General features: G+C 37.2%; 1 protein-coding gene across 1 annotated transcript in view; it reads right to left on the bottom strand.

The window, feature by feature from the left end:
- Positions 1–23,251, bottom strand: part of efna3a (ephrin-A3a) — a 108,315-nt gene that overhangs the window by 11,210 nt on the left and 73,854 nt on the right. Inside the window, exon 2 of the mRNA XM_084131202.1 lies at positions 5,378–5,679. Within this exon, the coding sequence (XP_083987328.1) occupies positions 5,378–5,679 (302 nt within the window). The remainder of the gene's footprint in view (positions 1–5,377; positions 5,680–23,251) is intronic.

Raw genomic sequence — 23,251 nt, 5'->3', positions numbered from 1 at the left:
CATATTCCTATGCAAATATTGGGATACTGCATAAAAATGACAAATACTAATTTCCAGAATGTGCACATAAAACGTATACACTTGCTTGAGATGTAAAAACGCATTTACAGAATAAATTCCTGGATTGACATCCAAAACAAAAATTGGACTTTGATTCGAATCATGTGATAAATAATTAAATAATTCACTCAGATTGGCAAGTATCACATTTCAGAATTGTCTGGCACACTGTTGTTCAATACATAAAGCAGGGGTTTTCAATTAAAGGGCACCTATTATGCAAAATTCACTTTTACATGTTTTACTGCCAAATGTGTGTTGGCAGTGTGTGAGCAAAACCACCCTAGAAAGATAAAAATCCACCCAGTGTTTTTTTTACAATCTCCATAAATCATAAGCACTGTCTCAGAATGAGCTGTTCTCAGATTCGGTGCAATGTGACGTAGAATTGCACAAGCCCCGCCCACGACGTTTGATTGACACTGGAGTTTGAGCATAGACCTGCCCTGACTGAGCTGGACACATAGTCCGCCATTGTTCGACGCTTGAGCAGCTGTAGACATGAATGCCTCCTAAGCGATTGAGGTGTGTTGTTGTTGGACGTAAGAATGAACATATCAGTCTTCATTTACTCTCATTGTTACTCGAGGATGGATCTGTACTGTTCGTGATCCAGCTTACAGTCTCTGGAGCGACAGGCCTAACGTTACTGACCACGGCAGAAGTGAAAGTAAGAGCGCGCTCTTTATCACAGCTCATCCAGCCGTTTTACAGATATAAAGTTTACCAGTTTATTTAGCACCCACTGAAAAGGTGTGTTTATATTTGTTTACTGTTAGTTGTTTTGTGTACTTCGCGGTGCAAGTTATGTTGTTAATAATGAAAGGGAGAGAGAGAGTTTATGGATAAGACTTTAATGCGCACTTCTTTTACTGTGTTTATTCAGCTCTTACAGTGATTTTCTAGAGTAAAACTAACGCTCATCTTTTGTGTGATCTACAATAAACTTCACTGAACTCTTCAGTATATTTTAGTCATCATTCAGACGATGACAAATAAATTATAACCATAATTAAACTAAACTATACCTGGTCTATCACCATACAGCATATATTCTCTGGCTCTGTGGGCATTATTGTCCGACTCTGAGTCGAAATGAACACCGCAACTGAGAGTTTCTGTTCTGATATTATCAGATGAGATTGTCCTGGCTCTGTAGCGCGAGCTCGTGAAGCTCCGCCCCTTGTGACGTGCAGCAGCAGTTAATTTGCATTTAAAGGGCACACACTAAAATAGCGTGTTTTTCTGAGCCCCAAAAAATGACAATTTAAACATGCTGTAAAAAATGATCTGTTGGGTATTTTGAGCTAAAACTTCACATACATACATACTCTGGGGACATCAGAGACTTATTTTACATCTTGTGAAAAGAGTCATAATAGGTGCCCTTTAAAGTTCTAAGAGGTCCAATCTATATACAGTATATCCTTCCCATCAGAGGTTCAGACGATACTTTTTTGGAACAGTTATACTTTTTTCATTGGGGCAGTCGTAGTACTTTGTATAAGAAAAAAAAAGCCTAAACACTCAAAATAGTAATCAAAGATGAGAATCTAGGGTCCAGGGAGCCAAAGCAGTGACGTCTAAGAATTTTTACCAATGTTTACCAAAAAAAGTAAATATTTCTCCCAACTGGATATGAAAATAACAAAGTACAGTAAGATCAGATATTCTTAGGCTAGGAAAATACATTTTGGTCCAAAATTAACAAAAACTACGACTTTATTCAACATTGTATTCTCTTCCGGTCTGTTTTCCATCCGCGTTCACGAGTCCACATTGACGCTGCTGACGTAAGACGCTGCTGACGTGTTATCTGGTGCGTCAATGTGGACTCGGATGGAAAACAGACCGGAAGAGAATACAATGTTGAATAAAGTCATAGTTTTTGTTAATTTTGGACCAAAATGTATTTTAGATGCTTCAAAACATTCTAAATAACCCACTGATGTCACATGGACTACTTTGATGATGTCTTTATTACCTTTATGGACGTGAACAGTGACACGTCCATTGACTTACAATGGAGGGACAGAAAGCTCTCGGAATAAATCTAAAATATCTTAAGATGTCTTCAGAAGAGAAACGGAGGTCTTACGGGTTTGGAGTGACATGAGGGTGAGTCATTAATGACATAATGTTCATTTTTGGGTGAACTAACCCTTTAAATGAACTATCCACTGGACGCGTCAAATCACATGTTCTTAATTCTTCCATTTGTCCTGCTGTCGACAGACTCAAGTCCATGGAATATGTCAGAAACTGAACGCGCATCTTTTATACTGTATTCAGTGTAGACAGCATCAGTGATTATAATGGATCTATATTTGACGCGACACTCACATCCAGTGTAAAAAAACCTAAACACTCAAAATAGTCATCAAAGATGAGAATCTTGGGTCCAGAGAGCCAAAGCAGTGACGTCTAAGAATTTTTACCAATGTTTACCAAAAAAAAGTAAATATTTCTCCCAACTGGATATGAATTAGTGCTGTAGCGGTGCAATGATGACGTCGTCGACGTCATATTTTTTGCGTCGACGCTTCTTTATTATTATTATTATTATTTTTTTTTTTTTTACCATTCCCGGAGGTACAGCTCGCCACACACACACCGCCCGCCGTGTTATTCTGTCATGTTTTTTCCCTTTCTTTCCAAACAGCGACAAACGCCAGTCTCCTTTCTCTGCAGAATGTGATAAATCCGCTCAACCAATCACAGCGCACCATTCCACGCATTGTAAACAGTAACGGTGGCGCTTTGAATACACCCGGCATCCTAGTTTTTCTTATCTACTTTGCACTTTTTGATCAACAAACAAACAAAAAAATGAATACATTTGACGGCATTGATGAACCTGTGGTGGATTCTGCCATAGGGAAGAAACGTAAGCCATCGAAATCTAATCATTTACGTGAGGAGATTAACAAGATGAGGCACGCGGGAGGAAGAGAAATGCCGACTGTTGCTTGTTCTCACACGACAGCGTCAAACTTATGTCGAATGCTGACACGTGAACCCCAGGGGATCTTTTAAAAAACTTTCAATTCTTGTACTCAGTCAACGAAAACCGAGCAGGACCATTTTACAGCTGATCGCCGTCAAAAAATTTCAGAAGGTATTTCTTAGCGATGGCTGATTGAATGTAGCCTATGTTTAGTCCAGTACGTGCTAAATATAAGATTAGTATTGACCGAGTTCAGAGGCTGTCATGTGGATCAACTTACTTTGTTGTGTATTTTCAACAGTTTCAATATGAAAAATAACTTTTATATTGATTCAATGGATTAATTGCATTTAAAAAAAAAACGTGTAATGAATTTATTGCATTTTTGGGAACAAATAATCTGTTTTTATAATAAATCTTTGAAAATCAAAATCTGGATTTGAATTATTTATGTTATTATAACCTAAAGATGCTATGTGAAAGTTTGAAACAGAAAATAGTGGTTTTCATCTTGCCACTTTCTTGGTAAAGAAAATACTAGGGCTGTCAAACGATTAATCGTGATTAATCGCATCCAAAATAAAAGTTTGTGCTTACATAATTTATGTCTGTGTACGGAGTATAATTATTTTCTATATATAAATACACACACATGCATATATATATATTTAAGAAAATGTGTTATTTATATATAAAATATTTATATATAATATAAATTATATATAATATAAATATATATACACAGTATATACATGCAAATATTTTTTAAATATATACATGCATGTGTGTGTATTTATATATATAAAATAATTATACACCGTACACACACATGTATTATGTAAACACAAACTTTTATTTTGGATGCGATTAATCGCGATTAATCGTTTGACAGCCCTAGAAAATACATTTTTTACTCAAATTAATCAAAATGGATTTATCACGTTTATACTATATTATTCAGAAGTAAACATTGTAGCTGACAGTGTGTTTATGTCAGAATGTTTATTTTTTAAACCACAATGGTTCGAGAGATATGCGAATAACAGACAGGATAATTAATTCAAATTAGTCGTTAGATTAGTCGACTAATCGATAAAATAATCGCCCGACTAATCGTTTAATAAATAATCGTTTACCCCAGCCCTAATATGAATATAAAAAAAGTGCAGTAAGATCAGAATCAGAAAAACATTTAGACACCTTCATGTATGGCACATAGAATGCCTTAGGACTGAGAAAACATTGTTTATTATTAAATGCTCTTATATGCTGATTAATAATGTTAAATGTATGAAAAAAGGCGTCATGCATTAACTTGTCACAAACCTGGTTTAGTTAAACGGTCAAAGTCATCTGTATGACAGATAAAAATAATTGTATTTTCTGCATTCTCATTTTCTGCAGCGTTTTAGCAAAAGTATCTATTTTGCTGCTCATTGTGTTCTGCTACTGTTGTTAAAATAACTGCGTCATCTGCATCTCTTAATGTGGCGCTTCACGTCTCTAGTGAGGAGAAAGAAGCAATGTGCATGGAGAGGAAAGGGCTTGAATGAAGCGTGTTTGGCTCTAGATAAAAATATTAGAGGATGTAGCGCCGAACGATCATTAGCGTAAACGAACCTGAGCACTTGTGCTGTGAACCGCTCCGTTGTTTTGACACGCTGCTCATTTTAAACTGTGGAAACGTTAAAATGGCGCAATTATGTCCCACGGTCCAGATGGAACTAAGCCGGGGTCCAGAACCAGACCGCCGTCCGCCATCTGAACACTGACATAAAGCATCTGCAGCAGATTGCTAGCAAAAATTTAATGCTTCAAAGACTGCTTTATTGTGTTTACTAAAAGTGTCTTCCCCATTGGCTCCAACTTACATTTAGACTTCTACTTTGGGCTAATTTCCAAAAAAGTAACACTTTTGTTTTTGTGTTTAATGGAATGGAAATGCTGCAAATTGTTTACTTGCATATATTTAGTTAAATATTTTACTTATTTGCATAAATTACATTAGTACCGGTATTATCCATTAAGCTTAATTTGTTTTTAAAGTTTCACTCAGGCATTTTTTTTAAATGATCAAGATAAAGCAATTAGTATTTGGTTGGTCTTGTGATCTGGTTATGTGAACATACCAGCTCCAGTGTTCCATGTAAAATATAACAGCTTTTATTAGGCAATTGGTATGACTCATGTCAGTATATATAATTTTAAATATATTTTAAAAAATTACTATTCATTTGTTTTATTATAAATAAAACCTAAATATAGTGCACATTTAAATAAAACCTAACAACTAAACAAACTGTAACAAACAAAAATGTCATTAAGAAAACCTCATGATGGTGATTTTTATGTATTTTATCAAATACTCACATATATAGTAGTACTCATGACCAACGTTGAATTCATAGCCTAGTGAGAAGGCGCTGTAACGCTGGAATTTCTCCGAGAACTTAATTGGCGCGTGGGGGGCGTGCGGCCGGTTGCACTCCCAGCGTTTGAAGCCCATCTGTGGGTCGCAGGTGCGGTAGCCACGGTAACTGACCATGTAGAGAACGTACTGCTCGGCCACCCCGCGCTCCAGCGCCCCCCGCTGGCTCTGGTTGTAGTGTGGACAGTAGATGTCCAGGTAGTCGTTCACGGTGACCTGTACGGTGTAGCCCTCACTCCGCAAGCTAAAAGAAACAGAGAGAAAGGACAAAAAAAAAAAAAGACAAAGACAAAGACAAAAGCATTAAAAACATTATTATAAGATTACAGTGTTTTTGCTATTCGAATGGCATCAGTCATATACATTTTGTATTTTAGATAGAAAAAAGGAAGAGAAGGGGAAGATTTATCTCATTGACCTTTCTAAAACATGTAAGTCCTGCTTGAATGAAAAAGCAGTTATATTTCAGTGCTTTGCCACAGCACATTAAACCGGATCATTTTTCATGCTTAATGTGCGCGAGGCCCTGATCAAACAACAGGGGGCAGTGTTTCATTTCACAGCCGTCCTTCTCATTTGACTCTCTTTGTCCCGCACAAGCTCACACAGAAAAAAAAAAAAAAACATGCTAATACACACACTCGCGCGCTTCTAGGTCAGGTCCCGCAGGAGATTATTATTCAATTACAAAACGAGGATCAGAAATGTCACCCACTCCTTCTCCGTTCCTCTTCCGCTATTCCGCTAACCCCTTTCTCCTCGGTTTCCGTGTCTTTCTTTACAAATCCTTTTTCTTTTTTTACACACTTTCAGTACTACAACATGCAGTGCTGTTTTTTTCTGCTTTCTAAAATGTGCATTATTTACGTGTCCTCTTTGTAGTTCTGCTCCTCCTCCTTTACTCACCGTTTCTGCAGTTTTCTTTCTTTTTTCCTACTGCTTTTCCCCCCTCTTTTTTAATCAGTGTCTTTCTTAGTCTTTTATCAATACACAACAGATGGCAATCACATCCTTGATTAGGGCTTTCTCTCTCTTTCTCTTTCTCCTGCTCACACACACACGCAGACTGAATGAAAGATTTTTGTCATGCAGTGTGTTTTGGGGAGGGATGCTTCAAAGCTGCTAAATTTAGGGAGAGGGTGCAGGCAAGGAGAGGAAGAGAGAAAGATAAAGGGAGAAGATAAAAGAGTAAGGAAAGATGAAATGAGTGCAGAAAAACAAAGGATGAGACGGGTACAGAGAGGCGCAGAATTGGGACGGCGATGTACCTGACACTCCTGAAGATGATGATGTTGTGGTGTGTGTGTGTGGGGGGAGGATTTAGGTTTTACCTACACTGCAGGGACCAAATGTCCCCAAAAGGAGAGTAAAATCTAAAATGTCACATTGTGAGCACCAGCCAATAGCTCCCATGAGGAATATGTCTTAATAAACATACTAAAATCCTAGTATGCATCTCATAAAATTGGTTGACTGAATGTTCAGAGCTGAAATTTAGGGTGTGTTGTAGATCCGTTCGCTTGGTCCAGAGCAAAAAAAAATTAAATAAATATAACTTAGTCCTGGTCTGCTTAGCATTCACATGGGCATTTTAACACCAAACCTAAAGATACCGAACCTAAAGGCATAGGGATATGTTCACGACCTGATTGGTCGGCTTTTATTATGTGAATTTCATGAGGGAACTTACCGAACATCCAAAACAATGCTGTGTGCTGGGCTAAATGGGCTCGTTGTATGTTTGTTGCCTACATATAATGTTATTTTGACCAGCTGAGAACTCGTGAAGAGCTTATAAAATGTGTAAAGAAGTCAAAACAGCGGCAGGAATCCATCCGTCACACACACAAACAAAGATCTGCGGCGAGGAGACATGGCTCTGATGTCTGTACCGAACTGTGATGGGCAACATCACGACTATGATGAGAAAAAAAGAGGTATGCTTAAACATTCTGTCCTTTTTAGGGTCGCATCTTATGACCAATCACACCAGGGTTCGTTTTATTTGAACCAAACATGCCAAGTGTTTGATTTGCTGAACATTTTCGATCACTCAATAATTTCTTTACTTCATTTGTTATTTCATAGTATTGATTACTTAATTTTCATTCTAAAATGTGGAAAATTGTCACAATAAAGAATAAAAGTAGGTGTGCTCACACTGCTTTTGACTGATAGTATAGATATTTGCCTGAGGATAAAACGTAAGGTAGCTAAATCTGACCTAAGTTAAAAGTGCGAATTCGGCTCACTAAATTAGACCTCTCTCAAAAACTGCCAAAAAATACCATCAAACTCAGACATATAAAAGGAAGAATGTGTTTCTGGTTGAGTTGTTTTGTGATTGGCTACAAACGTTGGGCATTTCCCTCAACTCTACCATTTGCAGAGTCTAGAAACGAGTATATATATATATATATATATATATATATATATATATATATATATATATATATATATACACAATATATACAAAACATGTGTATAACATTTCCCCTTTTAGATTGAAATAAAGAAAAAAGTACACCCAAAAATAAAAGTAATTACTAAATTTACCTCCACGTCACATTTCAATCCCATGACATTCAAAACCTGTATAGTGGTAATTTTTCTCGACACAATTAGTCCCTATAGGGGGACTGAATCTTTCAAAAAGGCACCCTAAAACAATCATAAAAATGGTCCATACGACTCAGCCAGTGAGATGTTAACGGCTGTGAGCAGATGAGTAAGTACTGAGTGAGAATTCACAATCCAGATCAACCAATTCATTGAAAAGAATGAATTAGAGTCACTATTTCTCTCAAAAACACTTACTTGAGTGCTAAGAAAGATTTCAAGAGAATAACCTAAATTTCAATCTGTTCCTCACACTAAGCTATCATTATATTACCTTTGCATCCATTTTAAAGCTTGGAAGCTTCAGTTCCCTGTTATTACATGAAGAGCGACCAGCACAATTCTTCAAAATGTATTTTGTTGCATGGAAGAAAAAGAAGTCTTCTAAATAGGGTTGGAATGATGAGGGTAAGCAGATGACAGAATTTATTTTTTTGGGTGAACTATCCCTTGAAATGTGTGTGCGATTCTGCAGTCCCCAAAACTAAGATATCCTAATGTGTATGTGTCTTCCTGATCAAGAACAGTAAGTTACAGTATCATTGTGTCCCACATCAGTGTGCGTTTATGCTCTTCAGTGTACATGCTCTATAGGTGAAGTGTTATGCAACTATATGTCTGCCTCATGACACCCACAGACAAGACAAAAGAGAGAGAGAGAGAGAGAGAGAGAGATGGAGCGCTCCCCAGGGATGTGCACATGTATTGAAGTGTGAAAACGGAGTAATGGTTTTCCCTCTTCCTCTCTTTTCTCACTTTCCCATTCTGCTGTCTCATCATCACTCTCTTTTCAGTGTGCAGGAAAACCTTGTTAGTTAGAAGGCAAAGCGGAAGGGAGGGAGCGAGAGAGATAAAGCTGGTAGATGAGGAATAAAAGTGATAGATAGAAGCAACGCATCCAGCTAATAATCGGTCTGAGGATACAATAAACAGCCGTCAGCATAAAATGCTTCAGGGCCAAAGTCTCCACACTAACCGCTAAAGAACAACTTCAATTTACACAGTTTATCCAACGAGACACATTACAGATATATTCCAGTGATATGATGTTGTTATTGTGGTTACTTTATTGATGGCATTTACTTTTCATCCATTTTTTAAATAATTTAACTTTTTTTTATTGAGCTATTCCTTCACCATCTGGTTTGTCATTGTTTTCCTACATATATTCGTTTTCAAAACTAAAACAAAACTAAAAAGATTAAATGGTCTTTGGCAGACTTTTGTCTTTTTTTATTGAAAATATAGTAGAATGACAAAACAATTACTTGGAAGAATATACAGAAATATAGCTGAACTCAAAACTGTGTGATCTGCATTAGCATCATGGTTTAACGTATGTTTGTGCTTACAGCTCCAACCTGGTTTGTAATTGTTGATATTTATTAAGCTGCTGTCTATGTCAGCTAAATTACACTTGCCTGACAAACTAGTAACACATACTATTATATGCTATACAACTACCAATTACATACATACTTCATGCAGATGAATGATTAAGACCTTGCCATCCCTTAAAACGCATTCATCACCACAAACGATCTTTCAGCTCTTTAAAAGTCGATAACATGCATCCCAAAATATTTAGTTTAGTCCACGCCAGGCTTAACACATCAGTATATGTTTTTATCACACAACTGCAGCTCTGTGCACAGTTTGCTTCTGAGCTTTAAACATTGCAAAAATGGTATCTGACGCAGTCTTGGCTGGCTATTACTGTGATGGATTCCCTGTAAAAGGTTAAAGCTATAACACAGAAAATTCACTCCCGGGGGCAATCTGTGAATGATTCACATGGGTGGATAGAGAGACAGCGTGAGAGAGACAGTGAGATTCTCAAAAATCTACTGTACATATTCTAAACAATCCAAAAAAGACACTTACATCTTTAGAGGTAATAGTTGAAACTTGAGATCCGCCTCTTTCTGCTAAAACGCTTTGGGTATAAAGCCACGCATAATGTCCAAATTGGACTTTAACTGCACCTAAATGGGTTTCTAAGCATCAGCATTCACACAGCGATTTACAGCAACAAAGTGGCCGTAAGTCATTCATTTTCAATGAGAGCTGGTAATTTGCGTGACAGAAGATGTTGCCAATTCAATGTGGTTGAGCAGAGTTGAGCAGTGTTTAACTATATGTAAATAAGCAGTGTTGGGGAAAGTTACTTTTACATGTAATGTGTAACAATATTGTGAAATGAACTAATTGCATTACTTAGTTACTTTTTATGGAAAGTAATGTTACATTACTTTTGCGTTACTTTTCTCACCTGGGCTAGGCTTACTTGTTTTTCTAACTTTTTTTTTTTTCTAACTTAAATGTTTGCTAATGTAAAGGCCCTTTCACACCGAAAGTAAAATGAATAGGCTAAGCAAAGTACAAGTAACAAACTGAAAAAGTAACTCAGATAATTTGTTGTAGATTTAAAAGTAATGTGTTACTTTAGTTACTTAGTAATAAAAAGTAATCTGATTACGTAACTTGCATTACTTGTAATGGGTTAACCTCAATACTGCAAATAAGCTGTGATGCAACCCAGTGACTACCAATGGGAGAGCAGAAGTGCTCATGTGATCATCCTCAGTACACGACTATTGACAAAATGTAGAAATGAATAAAATAACAAATATACACTGATTATTGTTTTAACTGATATTTTTTCACCAATATTTACCTTTTTCTACTAAATCATATCTTTAAGTCGTCAAGTATTGGTGAGTCTACCAAAAAATGTCACCATCTGGTGGGTCTCTAAAGAACAGCACTGAACAATGCCATAACATCCATGTGTTCAACAGGAAATAATAAAGTTTACAGGTAGTTTTATTTCATGTATTGTTTGCACAGTCACTCCATTTTTTATAACCACTCACTCTCAAATGAGAATTGTATAGCATTTCAAGCTTAACAGTTAGACAAAGTACAAAAAGATAAAAATAAATTTAAGCCCGTTTAGATCACAAAACAACTTGGCATTAATAATAATAGTAATAATAATAATAATAATAATAATAATAATAATAATAAACAAATAAAGACCAATGGTAAAAAATAAAAATATCAGTCAAAATCAAATATTGTTCAAAGCATCAGTCTCAAAATTGTTGCATAAATATGTTTTGAATAGTAACAATCTTTATTAATATGCATATTTTTTAGGAAACAAAATGACTACATTATGCACCATGCAATATGGAAATAATATAGAAGTTTTGCCCCTCTGAAATTAAGAAAACTGATTTGTTGCCCATATGGAAAAACATCTTGAAATCAGCAAAAAATCAACAAAAAAAATCAATCAATCAATCAATCAATCAATCAATACATTTATGGCAATACATCCTATTTGTGAGGACAAGCAACTAACAATACAGCGACCTCAAACAAAGTCACTATCAGTGCGTGTGACCCTTTATATCAACAATAGAATTCAAATAATCACAACCGACCTCAAACGATCAGTCACTGTTACAGTCAGTGCGAATGACCCTCTAAAAAATAGAATTCAAAAGATCACTTTTCTCAGAATATTGGGTAAACCCAGCCTGATCTGCTGCCGATTTGATTTCGCCCTGCAGCTCAGGCTGGAAACCTGTACATTCTTCTATCCTGCTTCCGTTACAAATCTGCGGGGACCAATCACAAACTGGCTCATCCACCTGGCGTGCTTTTGGCGGGTTTAACACGATGACGTCTCTCGCATGACCGTCAATCCAATTCCTTTTAACCTCTCGACGATGCTCAATGACTACTTTAGTTTAGCAAACAAATCGCTCGAGTGGGTGTAAATACCACTCACTTTCATGTTTTTTTTCACAACCTGCAAAAATCACTCGATGCCATTGCTGCTTCTGCAAACCGCTGATCAATGCTACAAACCAACACGTTTGTTGACGCGTTTCCTGGAGTTTTCGCGTCGCTCTGCCAAGTACATCACCCGGATCGTTGGTCTGATTGGTTGAATTAATTACGGCCGTTTCACACCGCAAGCGTGAGCGGCGCGTATTTTTTTCGGCGAGCATGTTAATCAATGAGTGCATTCACATTTTTATTATTCAGTTTCCCAATCGTTTCCCCACACTTGCTCCACTTGCCCGAGCTTACCTCTCTGCACCATGTACAAGCGTTGACAGTGAGCGCTTGTTTAGCCTGGCTGGACATGTGGCAGATAAGAAAAGAAACAGACTATCTGGTGACAAAGCAGAAAAGTTTAGTTTGCTATATATATCAGTTTTTTTTATTTGGATATTGGATGTGAAAAGAAAGAAATGGTTCTTCCATAACACTGCACTTTAGATGTGTGTGAATTTCCCACACCAGGAGTAATTTATATAGTTCTATTTCATAGCGATTATCAATGTCAATGAAACGAATGTCAAATGTTCTATTAAAGAAAAGATAGAAAATAAATATTTGTGTGTGCTCTGTGCTGTAAAGTGGTTAGAAAAAATGAAATCGGAATCAGCTAAAATCGGTATCGGCAGGTCAAACTCAATGGAAAATCGGAAATCGGAAAATTGTAATCGGTGCATCTCTAACTGAAATAGAGGCTCATGCTAGAGCTCATATTGGCCACTTCACTAATAAGTGAATAAGTATAGTTTCCCGCTATTACCACCACCCACTCAACAGACTGAAAATGTATGAGAGTACGTGACCTTTTATGTTTGTTTGTGTGGATGACAGTTCAGGCTTCTGATCTCGACAAGGTTCGTTCCAAAGAAATAGAGCTTTTCATAGAGGCCATGGATGGATGGAAATACACAGCTTCACTTTTTTTCTCTTGGTGAGATTGAAAAGATCAGTGTTCTCTCACACAGCTTTTTAATTAGATGCATTTCACTTTATATCCAGCTGCTTTTGTATCCTGTGTTCATTTTGAAATGGTGCTAAACTGTGGATTTCTATGATCAATGGGGGAAAAAAATAATAAAGAAACAAGCAAACCATCTGCAAGCAGCCTAATGAACACACAAATCAATATAATACCAATTCTTGTAGACTAGAGATGTCATTATGAGAACAATTACATGCTAATCAATTGTATCAAACATTTATAAGTTTGTAAATTATTGATGCTTGAGAGATGTCTCATCCCCAGTTGAGCTATTACTGTAGTGCATTCAGACACGCACATACACTCGTCGCTCTCCAAGAGCTTTATTTGGCAGACAAATTACAGTAGACCCACTTGTGTCTGTTCAAAGAGCATAGAGTGAGCAGCGCTGTCTTTGAAGTGAACAATGCGATGGGGAGCCGCCACTCTCTTCAGGAAGTCTGATACATGGAGGTGTTCGCTCTCACTCTCCTCTCATCCTTTAGAATGAGACAAAGAGAAAGAGAGAGCGAGAGAGAGACTACCTGATTCAGATGTTAAAATCGAGGAAATATGATGATGCTGACCTCTGAACCATGTGATTGCTAGGGATGCTCTAATATTAACTCTTTCTCTGCCAATGATGGAATTTTCCATTATTTATGACACAACGCTTTCCTGCCATTGACAGAATTTTCCGCCAATCCATGTTATCACTGTTATACGGTAGGGCGTGCTATAACGCATATTCTGAAATAGTACAGAATCTCCAGATCAAAACACAGACGAAGAAGCAGCATAAACAAGTGATAAAAATATTGCTTAAAGGGTTAGTTCATCCAAAAATTAAAATCATCCCCCTCAAGCCATCCTAGCTAGGTGTATATGACTTTCTTTTTACAGCCTAAACACAATCGGAGAAAATATCCAGGGTCTTTTATGAGCTTTATAATGGGAGTCAATAGTAACTGATATTTTGAAGCCCAAAAAAGCGCATCCATCCATCATAAAAGTAATCCATACAGCTCCAGGGGGTTAATAACAGCCTTCTGAAGCGAAGTGATGCGTTTTGGAAAAAAATAAATAAATAAAAAATCTGCTATTATACTTTTAAATTAACCCTTTAAGCTAATGCAATCATCAGACATTAAACCGCATACAAATTAAAAAGGCCAAACGTTACAGAAAGAAATGTCAACCCAGGAAGAGGTATAGGACTGTGTAAGATTTTGGGGTGTTGATGGACTATCTACTCCATCTATGTTTTGATCATCGTTCTGAATCCGATCCGTACATAGTCTTTGACAAAAACGTGATATTCTCAGCTTTTCGTTCAAAAAATAGCTTTTTTCTTCTTTTCTTTTTTAAATGAAACTTACCCACATTCAAGTATTGATAAAAAACAAATGCATACAACTAGAATAAAATGACCAATATTAAAATTCTATACTACTTTGCTGAAAAAAAATAAAAATAAAACACACACAAACAAATCATTTATTTTTTTAATGCTACAAGGCATAACATTATAATGTAGACTGAAAATTGGATATTAAAGAAATCTAAATGTAAAAACAGGGGAAATTAGCATGTATAATTAAATGAAATATCCAGTGTTAGCTGATATCCAATAAAGACATACATTAAAAATGAAACCTCTAATAGTAACCGATAATCATTATCATACCAATATATTATGTATCCCTAGTAATTGGCAGAGTCGCACTAGAGGTTGTTAGTTAATTTTTACCAAAAAAGAAAAAGAATGAGAATTCTCATTTAAATAAATAACCAAACAAACAAACAATGAGAGAAAATCAAATCAAAATCAACAATATAATCTCTTTTTTTATTACTTTGAAAATGAAATGTCACCTGAATGTATTTTTGTGAGATCCACCTGTGAATAAATTGTTGCATTTCATTACATGACCCAGTGGTCGATGACACACGTTTTAGGTCTTTGTGGTCGCATGAGAGATTCAGATTCAAACGTGACCTGAATTGTGATCTTTAACAGTCAGTAATTGGGAAAAAGCCCAAACACGTTTGAAAATTCAGCTTAATGGCGCTAGCGGGACAAAAAACACACACACACTTGACCTTTAAGAGAGTGTTCTCAAAGTACAGATTAACATGATTTAAACTAATGCACAGTAATTCACACATATCTAATGTGCTTATTCTTTATTAATGCCTTTGTTCATGCGCGCGCACACACACACACACACACACACACACACACACAACCCCGCTCTTCCACGAATGGGTGCATCATTGGAAGGCCTCTATCCACCATGAATATTTGATTGTATCATAAAAATAACCAACCTTCTAAAAAAACTATTCAAACACCCCTGAGCTAGAGCAGCCAACCAGAAAGCTTGAGTAATTATTTACACTTTGTACACAATAACACAGACGCATGCGTACACGTGTGCACACACTGGGTCTGATGATGCTCCAGAGCGAGTCGGACGGAGACGGAGTGTGAGTGTATGAGGGCAGGACACAGCGGCTGCCGCTGCACCAAATAAATTAAAAATTTACAACCATCTCCGACTCTCTCTCTCGTCACCTCCCCCTCTCTCAGCTCTGGAGAGAATGTACATCTAACTTGTATAACTCCTATTACATCAAACTATCTCCCAAAGGCATTCTGGGAATAGAGGTGGGATCTGTCTGCTGGAAAGATGGTGCTATCAGGTTCACATCAAATAAGCCCCCCATCAGAAGGTCAGTGTCCTTCATCAAGTGAGCGAAGAGGGCGAGAGGCTATTTGTCTTAATGGCCCTTCAGAGGTAGGAAATGTCAGAGGGTGCAACTGTTCCTCTTAGTTTCCCACTAAACTGGTAATGGTGAGGTAATTTAGCCAAGGTTTGAAAGCTAGACACCCACAACTTGGAAAATACGTGGTGTGTTAGGCTAGCTTGCAGCTAGGATGGCTCAAGATGCAAGACTTCTGAAGACCCTGTGAAATCAAATGTGAGTTTTGTAGCTTGATTTCAACGTGCAGTTAAATGTGAATCCTGCCCTACTATCACAGATTTCTTTGGAAGTATTGGGAAGCCATCCAGGGATACTTAGTTTTACATATCCCTGAGGATTCATTTGCCCTTTCTGCATGCTATAACAAAGCCCTGGCATTAATAGGTTTCATGCCAAAAGTTAACTGTGTGTTAGAAAACATGATGGAGAGAAAAATATGGTTAGTATATGTGTGCTTTAGATTGAGTCTAAGGTTCATGCAGAAGATGCAGGTTTGAATCCAGCCCGATAGCATTTCTGTTTCCTATGGGAGTTACAAACAGAAAATGTAATTCTGACTTTATTAGTTTGGGGTCAGTAAGATTTTTTTTTTTTAATTGTAAAGAAGTCTCTTATGCTCACCAATACCACATTTATTTAATCAAAATACTGTAAAAACATTTTATTATTACAATATTAAATATAATTGTATTACAATACAATAATATTATTACAATTTAAAAAAAATGTTTTATATATTAATATATTTAAAAATGTAATTTATATTTAAATATATTTTGTAAATGTAAATATATTTATTCCAGTGATGTCAAAGCTGAATTTTCAGCATCATTACTCCAGTCTTCAGTGTCACATGATCCATCACAAATCATTCTAATTAGGGGTCGACCGATTATCGGCGCCGATATTAAGCATTTTTATTGTTATCGGTATCGGCCATTTTCAAAACCAATTTGCCGAAAAAACAATTTTATTTTGAAAAGCGCGATCTGGCACTGATCCAGCCACCTCAGTCAGAGCGCACCGCTCTGTGGTAAGAAAGCAGTAAACGTTCCTGAAGTTGCATTAAATCACTACACTGAAGTTGCAAAACACCTAAATATAATCGATTTATGATGACAAGCCCCGTTCACAGTTATTATACTGTGAATTCCCGGTCAATGTCCGTCATTGCAGTGATATGCTTTAACGGAGCTTCACATCAGTGCTAGTGAAACTAAAACCTACTTCTCTCACCATTCGGCCAACTTAACGTTATATTGTGAATAGATTATCAACACGAATCAATTCACTCACGTCTGCTGCGGTTTTTGTGTTGTTCACATCGCTTCACTGTGTCCGTTCCGTTAGGGCTCTTAGTCAAAAAATTGCGCATATTTGGAGAAATATAGCTTTATTCTCACATGATTGCAAAAAAATTTGTCATACAGATTCAGAATTACCATTATGCAATTTTGAAGAGCTGAAAGGGCATCAAGCGCGAGCTCTGACCATAGGCTCTGACGCGACGCAAGCTCCCTATTTGTGATTTAGTTATCTCCGCGCTCTCTCATTTGACGAATAAGGTTAGTTGTCAATCATCTCACATTGCACGTTTCTGGATGACGCTGTTCTGTATACTTACTAGTTTGTATCGTCGTGATAAACAGTCAAACAAACATTTCACACATCAAAAATAAAGAGAAAAAAACCCACACTATTACAATATGGTTTGTGTGTGATTTTAATGCATAACGCAATATGGTTTGTGTGTGATTTTAATGCATAATGCATTTTAATGTTCACATTATGCATGCAAAAGCAGGTGTAGCGATTAGCTGCAAAAAAAAATGCTAAATATAACATACATACACATATAAATATATATAAATGTATATATATATATATATATATATATATATATGTATGTATGTATGTATGTGTGTATGTATGTGTGTGTGTATGTGTGTGTGTGTGTGTGTGTGTGTGTGTATGTATATGTGTGTGTGTGCTTTTTTAGTTAATCCATTGATGTGCATTAGACTATTAATTGAATAGTCACCTGTATTATTTGGATGCTCCCAGCACTTTTTATGTTTGTTGTTATTATTAATATTAATGTTGTTATTATGAACAGTTCTCAGAATTAAAGATATGTTAAAATAATTTAAAGAGAGTCTTTGTCAGAGGCCTTTTTATTCTTAATTTTGACATTAATTTTCATTTTTACACTAGTCACATATCGGTTCAAAATATCGGTTATCGGTCTACTTGATCTGTAATAATCGGTATCGGCATCGGCCCTGAAAAATGCATATCGGTCGATCCCTAATTCTAATAGGATGATTTGCTGCTCAAGAAACATTTCTAATTATCAATGTTGAAAACAGTTGTACAGCTTAATATTTTTGTGGAAACAATGATCATTTTTGTTTTGTTTTGTTCAAGATGTGTGAAATATAAGAACAAAATATAAATATTGAATTGGGGGTGGGGGTTTGTAGTTTGTAATTTTGTATAAACTGTAGTTGTGTTGCGTGCTCCTTTATTTTCGGTGGGTGGTCCTAAAGTTTTGCTGGTGCTCCTAACTTTTTGAAGTTGAGCACAAGTGCTATCAAGTAAAGAAGTTAATTTCGAGCCCAGAGTGTATAGACATAATATATATATACACCTCACAATTGAGGCACAATTGATTTTCACACAATTGCAACTCTAAATTTCGACTTTATATCTAAAAATCATGACCGTATATCTCAAAATTGAGACATCTCTAAACTGCTGTAAATCTGTAAATCCACCTATTTCAATTTAAAAACTTAAATTCAGTTGCAATTTTTAAGTTTAATCAAACTGTCTATTCAAGTCATTTCAACTTAAATTATACTAAACTGACTTAAATTTTAGTTGAATCTCTTAACTTTTCTTACAGTGCAATAACTTTTCTCTAAATTGTGATGACATTCCACACAATAACCGCATTTCAACCGAAATTACCCGGAACAATATTTGTGATTTAAACTTTTTTCCCTCAGACCTGTTGCTGTCTGCGTACCGTGAATATTAGGCAAATTAGTCCGGTGACGTAGGACGGGGCACTACTTTCCAGTTCCCTATTGGATTTCATCCTATTAATTTAAGCTTAATAAAGCCTGAACCTCATCGTCGGCCCATTGGTCTTATTTTTTTAAACTCAATTGTTGATTCGAATAGCAAACAACTCTTACTGCACGCACCGCAACAGACTTTTAAAAATGGTGGTTGAAATAAAATGCTGCGTGGAGTCAACCAATCAAAATGCTGCGTGAACTCAACCAATCAGCATGTTCAGCGCCCAAGTCCCACCCCCGAAAGTTCCTGAACTTTGAAAAAGTACTACCTCGCCAGCAGGGACTTTCTGAGGAGGAATTTTTTACCCGGAACTTCAGAGTACTCCAAAGTTCCTGCGGTGGAAACGTGGCTATAGTGACTTTCATATTATAAACTATCTCTATTTACTCTGGAGGTGGAAACGGCCTTTCATAGTGTCCTTTCTACTCAGAAAACTAGCGGCATCCCCTCGAATCACATTTCCGATGATTAATGTTACATACAGCACTGTTTTCCTGTGTCAATGTGTGTGTGAGTGGGAGTCGACAGTGAATCCTTGTCTGGCGTGCTGTCATCCGCCCACACCCTAAGGGGAATCTCAGAGGCCAGAGCGTTACTTGCCAGGAGCATTAACGCTAGGATTTCGCAATGAATCAAGCTACTAAACCATAAATGGACCATAAATTCAGTGACCACCGAAAGTAAACTGTGGCGCTCGCATGGGTCGTTATATACGAGCTGCTGCTGCAATGCGCAATATGTTTGTTTGCTCTCGGCAAATGACTGCCGCCCCTGAGCGTATACGTTCATATCAAACAGCAGCCTCGACACACGCTGGCCGTTTGGGCTCTATTTTGATGACAATTACAGTTTGAAAAAGCATGCGTGCACCTGTGTGTAAAGACATTTATATTTACACACACACCCTAGAACCCTGCAAATGGGTTATTAGCTCAGGAGCCAATAGAAACCCCACAGCAATTCGAGTTCAGTTTCTGCTAAAGGGCTAATCAGAGAGTAACTCCAGTAGCAAAAGCCTTGTTAGAGACCCTCGAGAAGCACATGAGCGGTTCCTGCCTGTTTGAGTGAAAACCCGTGAGCAATAGCTTTATAATAACAACCCTGAACGGGTGGCACTCCACACAGAAACACATGTAGTCTGTTTGCTTTGTGTTTGTGTAGCTTCTTATAAAGCACTGTACTGGACAGGAAGACATAAATCAAGATGCTTGTGGGTTGCTCTGTTAGTGTTGGGCTTGGTGCACTCATAAAAAAACAAAAATAAAAACAAAAAACCTTCATCTGTCTTCTCAGCTTCACTCTTGAGATGTTAGATTTACACATATGCACAAAGCAACATCAACTTTTGCTGAATTTAATTGGATATTTCATCCAAAAACAAACATTCTGTCATCATTTGTTCATCATTGACCCTTATGACATTCAAAACCTGCATGACTTTAGTGGAAAATCAAAGGCAGCAGATAGGGCAAAACATAAAAAAAAAGTCTTAAGGGTTGGAACGACATGAGGGTGAGTAAATGATGACAGAATTTCATTTTTGGATGAACTATTCCTTTAAGAAATGCAGGTACATTAGGAGTGTTAAATACTTAATGCTATAGCATAAACTATAAATGCAAAGAAATTAATGGAAGAACATTACAGATATTCAGATACGTTTCACAAAATGAACACACAAACAAAATTACTTCTGTTTTCTCTGCCACAGCGGTTTCTTACTCCCTTTTCACTTTCACACGAAATAACAACTGATAATCCTCACATGTGCCACACACACACACACACACACACACACACACACACACACACACACACACACAGTGTGAAAGCATCGTTAGCTCATCTAATCAGTGTTAATTACTCTACAGTACTGACAGTCCCACCTGTCATACAATAGTCTCGTTCTAAACAGCATCTAGACCTAGACAGCATCATACTGCTCCTGACATAAAGGCTGTTCCAAACGATGTTCCATAAATACTGTTCCTAATTACTGTATATGGGACTAAGACAGTGGTACAGTGTTTTTGACATTAAGTATTGACCTAAACAGTGCCAAAATTCTCATACCTAAAGAAAAATTTCCTTAGAACCAAACATTTAATCTATCTGCATATTAACTGCATATGCAAGATTAACATCAAGACATAGGCTAAATCGTTTTTTTTCTTTTTTCTTTTTTAAATAGGCCTAGTTACCCTCACTTTCTGTCGCTACTCTATTCTACTGTCATATATAACACATATAGAATGCACTGCAATGAGTTTAATGAAAAAAAATAAAAATCATTCAAGATGGCAATAAAATTGCGTTTTAATAAATATCAAAACAGCTCAATTCAATCAAAAATGGACAGTATTATTCCATATTTCTGTGTGCCATGTATTTTTATGCCAATTAGAGAATCATGTTGTTAGCTACAGCTACTGTATTGCAGCATTTAACTAATATCAGACAAATAGGATATGATGAAGCTTCAGATAAGATGTGCTATTTGGTGTGCTGACTTGCTGCCTATGTAGAGCGTTCCAATTCAGTCACTTATAAGCAGGCCCTTATGGAATCTAAGCACAGAACTCAGCAGAAATGGAACAGCCAGAGTTCACAGAATGGAATATTTTGTACAATTATGTTACACTTTCATCTACCAATAAGAGTGAAGTACAATTGGCTCCATTTAAAACATTTTACAATGTTTTGGAACAGAGCTAATGACACCAAGCTAAAGAAAGAATCCTTCTGTTAGTGGTGTTGTGTTTGCCTCAGGCTACACTGATATATATACACAGGTGTTTGTGGCAGCCAAAGGACATTTTTTTCCTGGAGTGTTTGTATATTTCTGTGAGTTGGCATGCAGGTTAACCTTTCCCGTTCTCTCACTTTATGTGTGTGTGCCTGCAGTCGACGCTCAATCTGTGGGACCTGCAGAATGGGAAATAGTCATCTAAAAATATCCAGACTGCCCAGTGTGCACTGAGGCCACTATGGTTTGATGTGCCTAATCTCCCTTTCCTAACTCTGCTATACTGTTTCTCAAAGAGAGAGAGAGATAGAGAGAGAGGCTCTGACCCGGCCATACACAGCCATCTCATTACACCGGGGAATACGGGACACAGCGGAGGGACATGGTGAGAGAGAGTGACAAACGAGAGAGATACAGGAAAACAGCAACTGGGAAAAGACAGAAACGGGAGGATGAAGGGATTCAGGGATAAGGCCAGGGATGGATGGAAATGAGGGAGTCAGAAGTAAAAAAAAAAAAAAAAGAGCAGTGTGTGTCCAGATACGGACAAGACGAAGGAAAGGTGAAGAAAACTGGATAAGAGAAAAAGGAGGAAAGTGAAAGATAATGGTCCTATTTAGACATCAATACTGTTTAAACACAGCAGAGGTGCAGGAACAGGAAAGGGAATTTCAGAAAAGGTTTGTCCAAAAGGCATATCCAACCCCCCCTTCATATATATATATTTTATATATGTATATATATATATATATATATATATATATATATATATATATATACAGTGAGGAAAATAAGTATTTGAACACCCTGCTATTTTGCAAGTTCTCCCACTTGGAAATCATGGAGGGGTCTGAAATTGTCATCGTAGGTGCATGTCCACTGTGAGAGACATAATCTAAAAAAAAAAATCCAGAAATCACAATATATGATTTTTTAACTATTTATTTGTATGATACAGCTGCAAATAAGTATTTGAACACCTGTCTATCAGCTAGAATTCTGACCCTCAAAGACCTGTTAGTCTGCCTTTAAAATGTCCACCTCCACTCCATTTATTATCCTAAATTAGATGCACCTGTTTGAGGTTGTTAGCTGCATAAAGACACCTGTCCACCCCATACAATCAGTAAGAATCCAACTACTAACATGGCCAAGACCAAAGAGCTGTCCAAAGACACTAGAGACAAAATTGTACACCTCCACAAGGCTGGAAAGGGCTACGGGGAAATTGCCAAGCAGCTTGGTGAAAAAGGTCCACTGTTGGAGCAATCATTAGAAAATGGAAGAAGCTAAACATGACTGTCAATCTCCCTCGGACTGGGGCTCCATGCAAAATCTCACCTCGTGGGGTCTCAATGATCCTAAGAAAGGTGAGAAATCAGCCCAGAACTACACGGGAGGAGCTGGTCAATGACCTTAAAAGAGCTGGGACCACCGTTTCCAAGGTTACTGTTGGTAATACACTAAGACGTCATGGTTTGAAATCATACATGGCACGGAAGGTTCCCCTGCTTAAACCAGCACATGTCAAGGCCCGTCTTAAGTTTGCCAATGACCATTTGGATGATCCAGAGGAGTCATGGGAGAAAGTCATGTGGTCAGATGAGACCAAAATAGAACTTTTTGGTCATAATTCCACTAAACGTGTTTGGAGGAAGAAGAATGATGAGTACCATCCCAAGAACACCATCCCTACTGTGAAGCATGGGGGTGGTAGCATCATGCTTTGGGGGTGTTTTTCTGCACATGGGACAGGGCGACTGCACTGTATTAAGG

The sequence above is a fragment of the Abramis brama genome (genome assembly GCF_963993115.1).
Source record: "Abramis brama genome assembly, chromosome: 12".
Classification (NCBI taxonomy): domain Eukaryota; kingdom Metazoa; phylum Chordata; class Actinopteri; order Cypriniformes; family Leuciscidae; genus Abramis; species Abramis brama.
The sequence above is the reverse complement of the archived record's forward strand: the minus strand, read 5'-3'. Positions and strand labels throughout refer to the sequence as shown.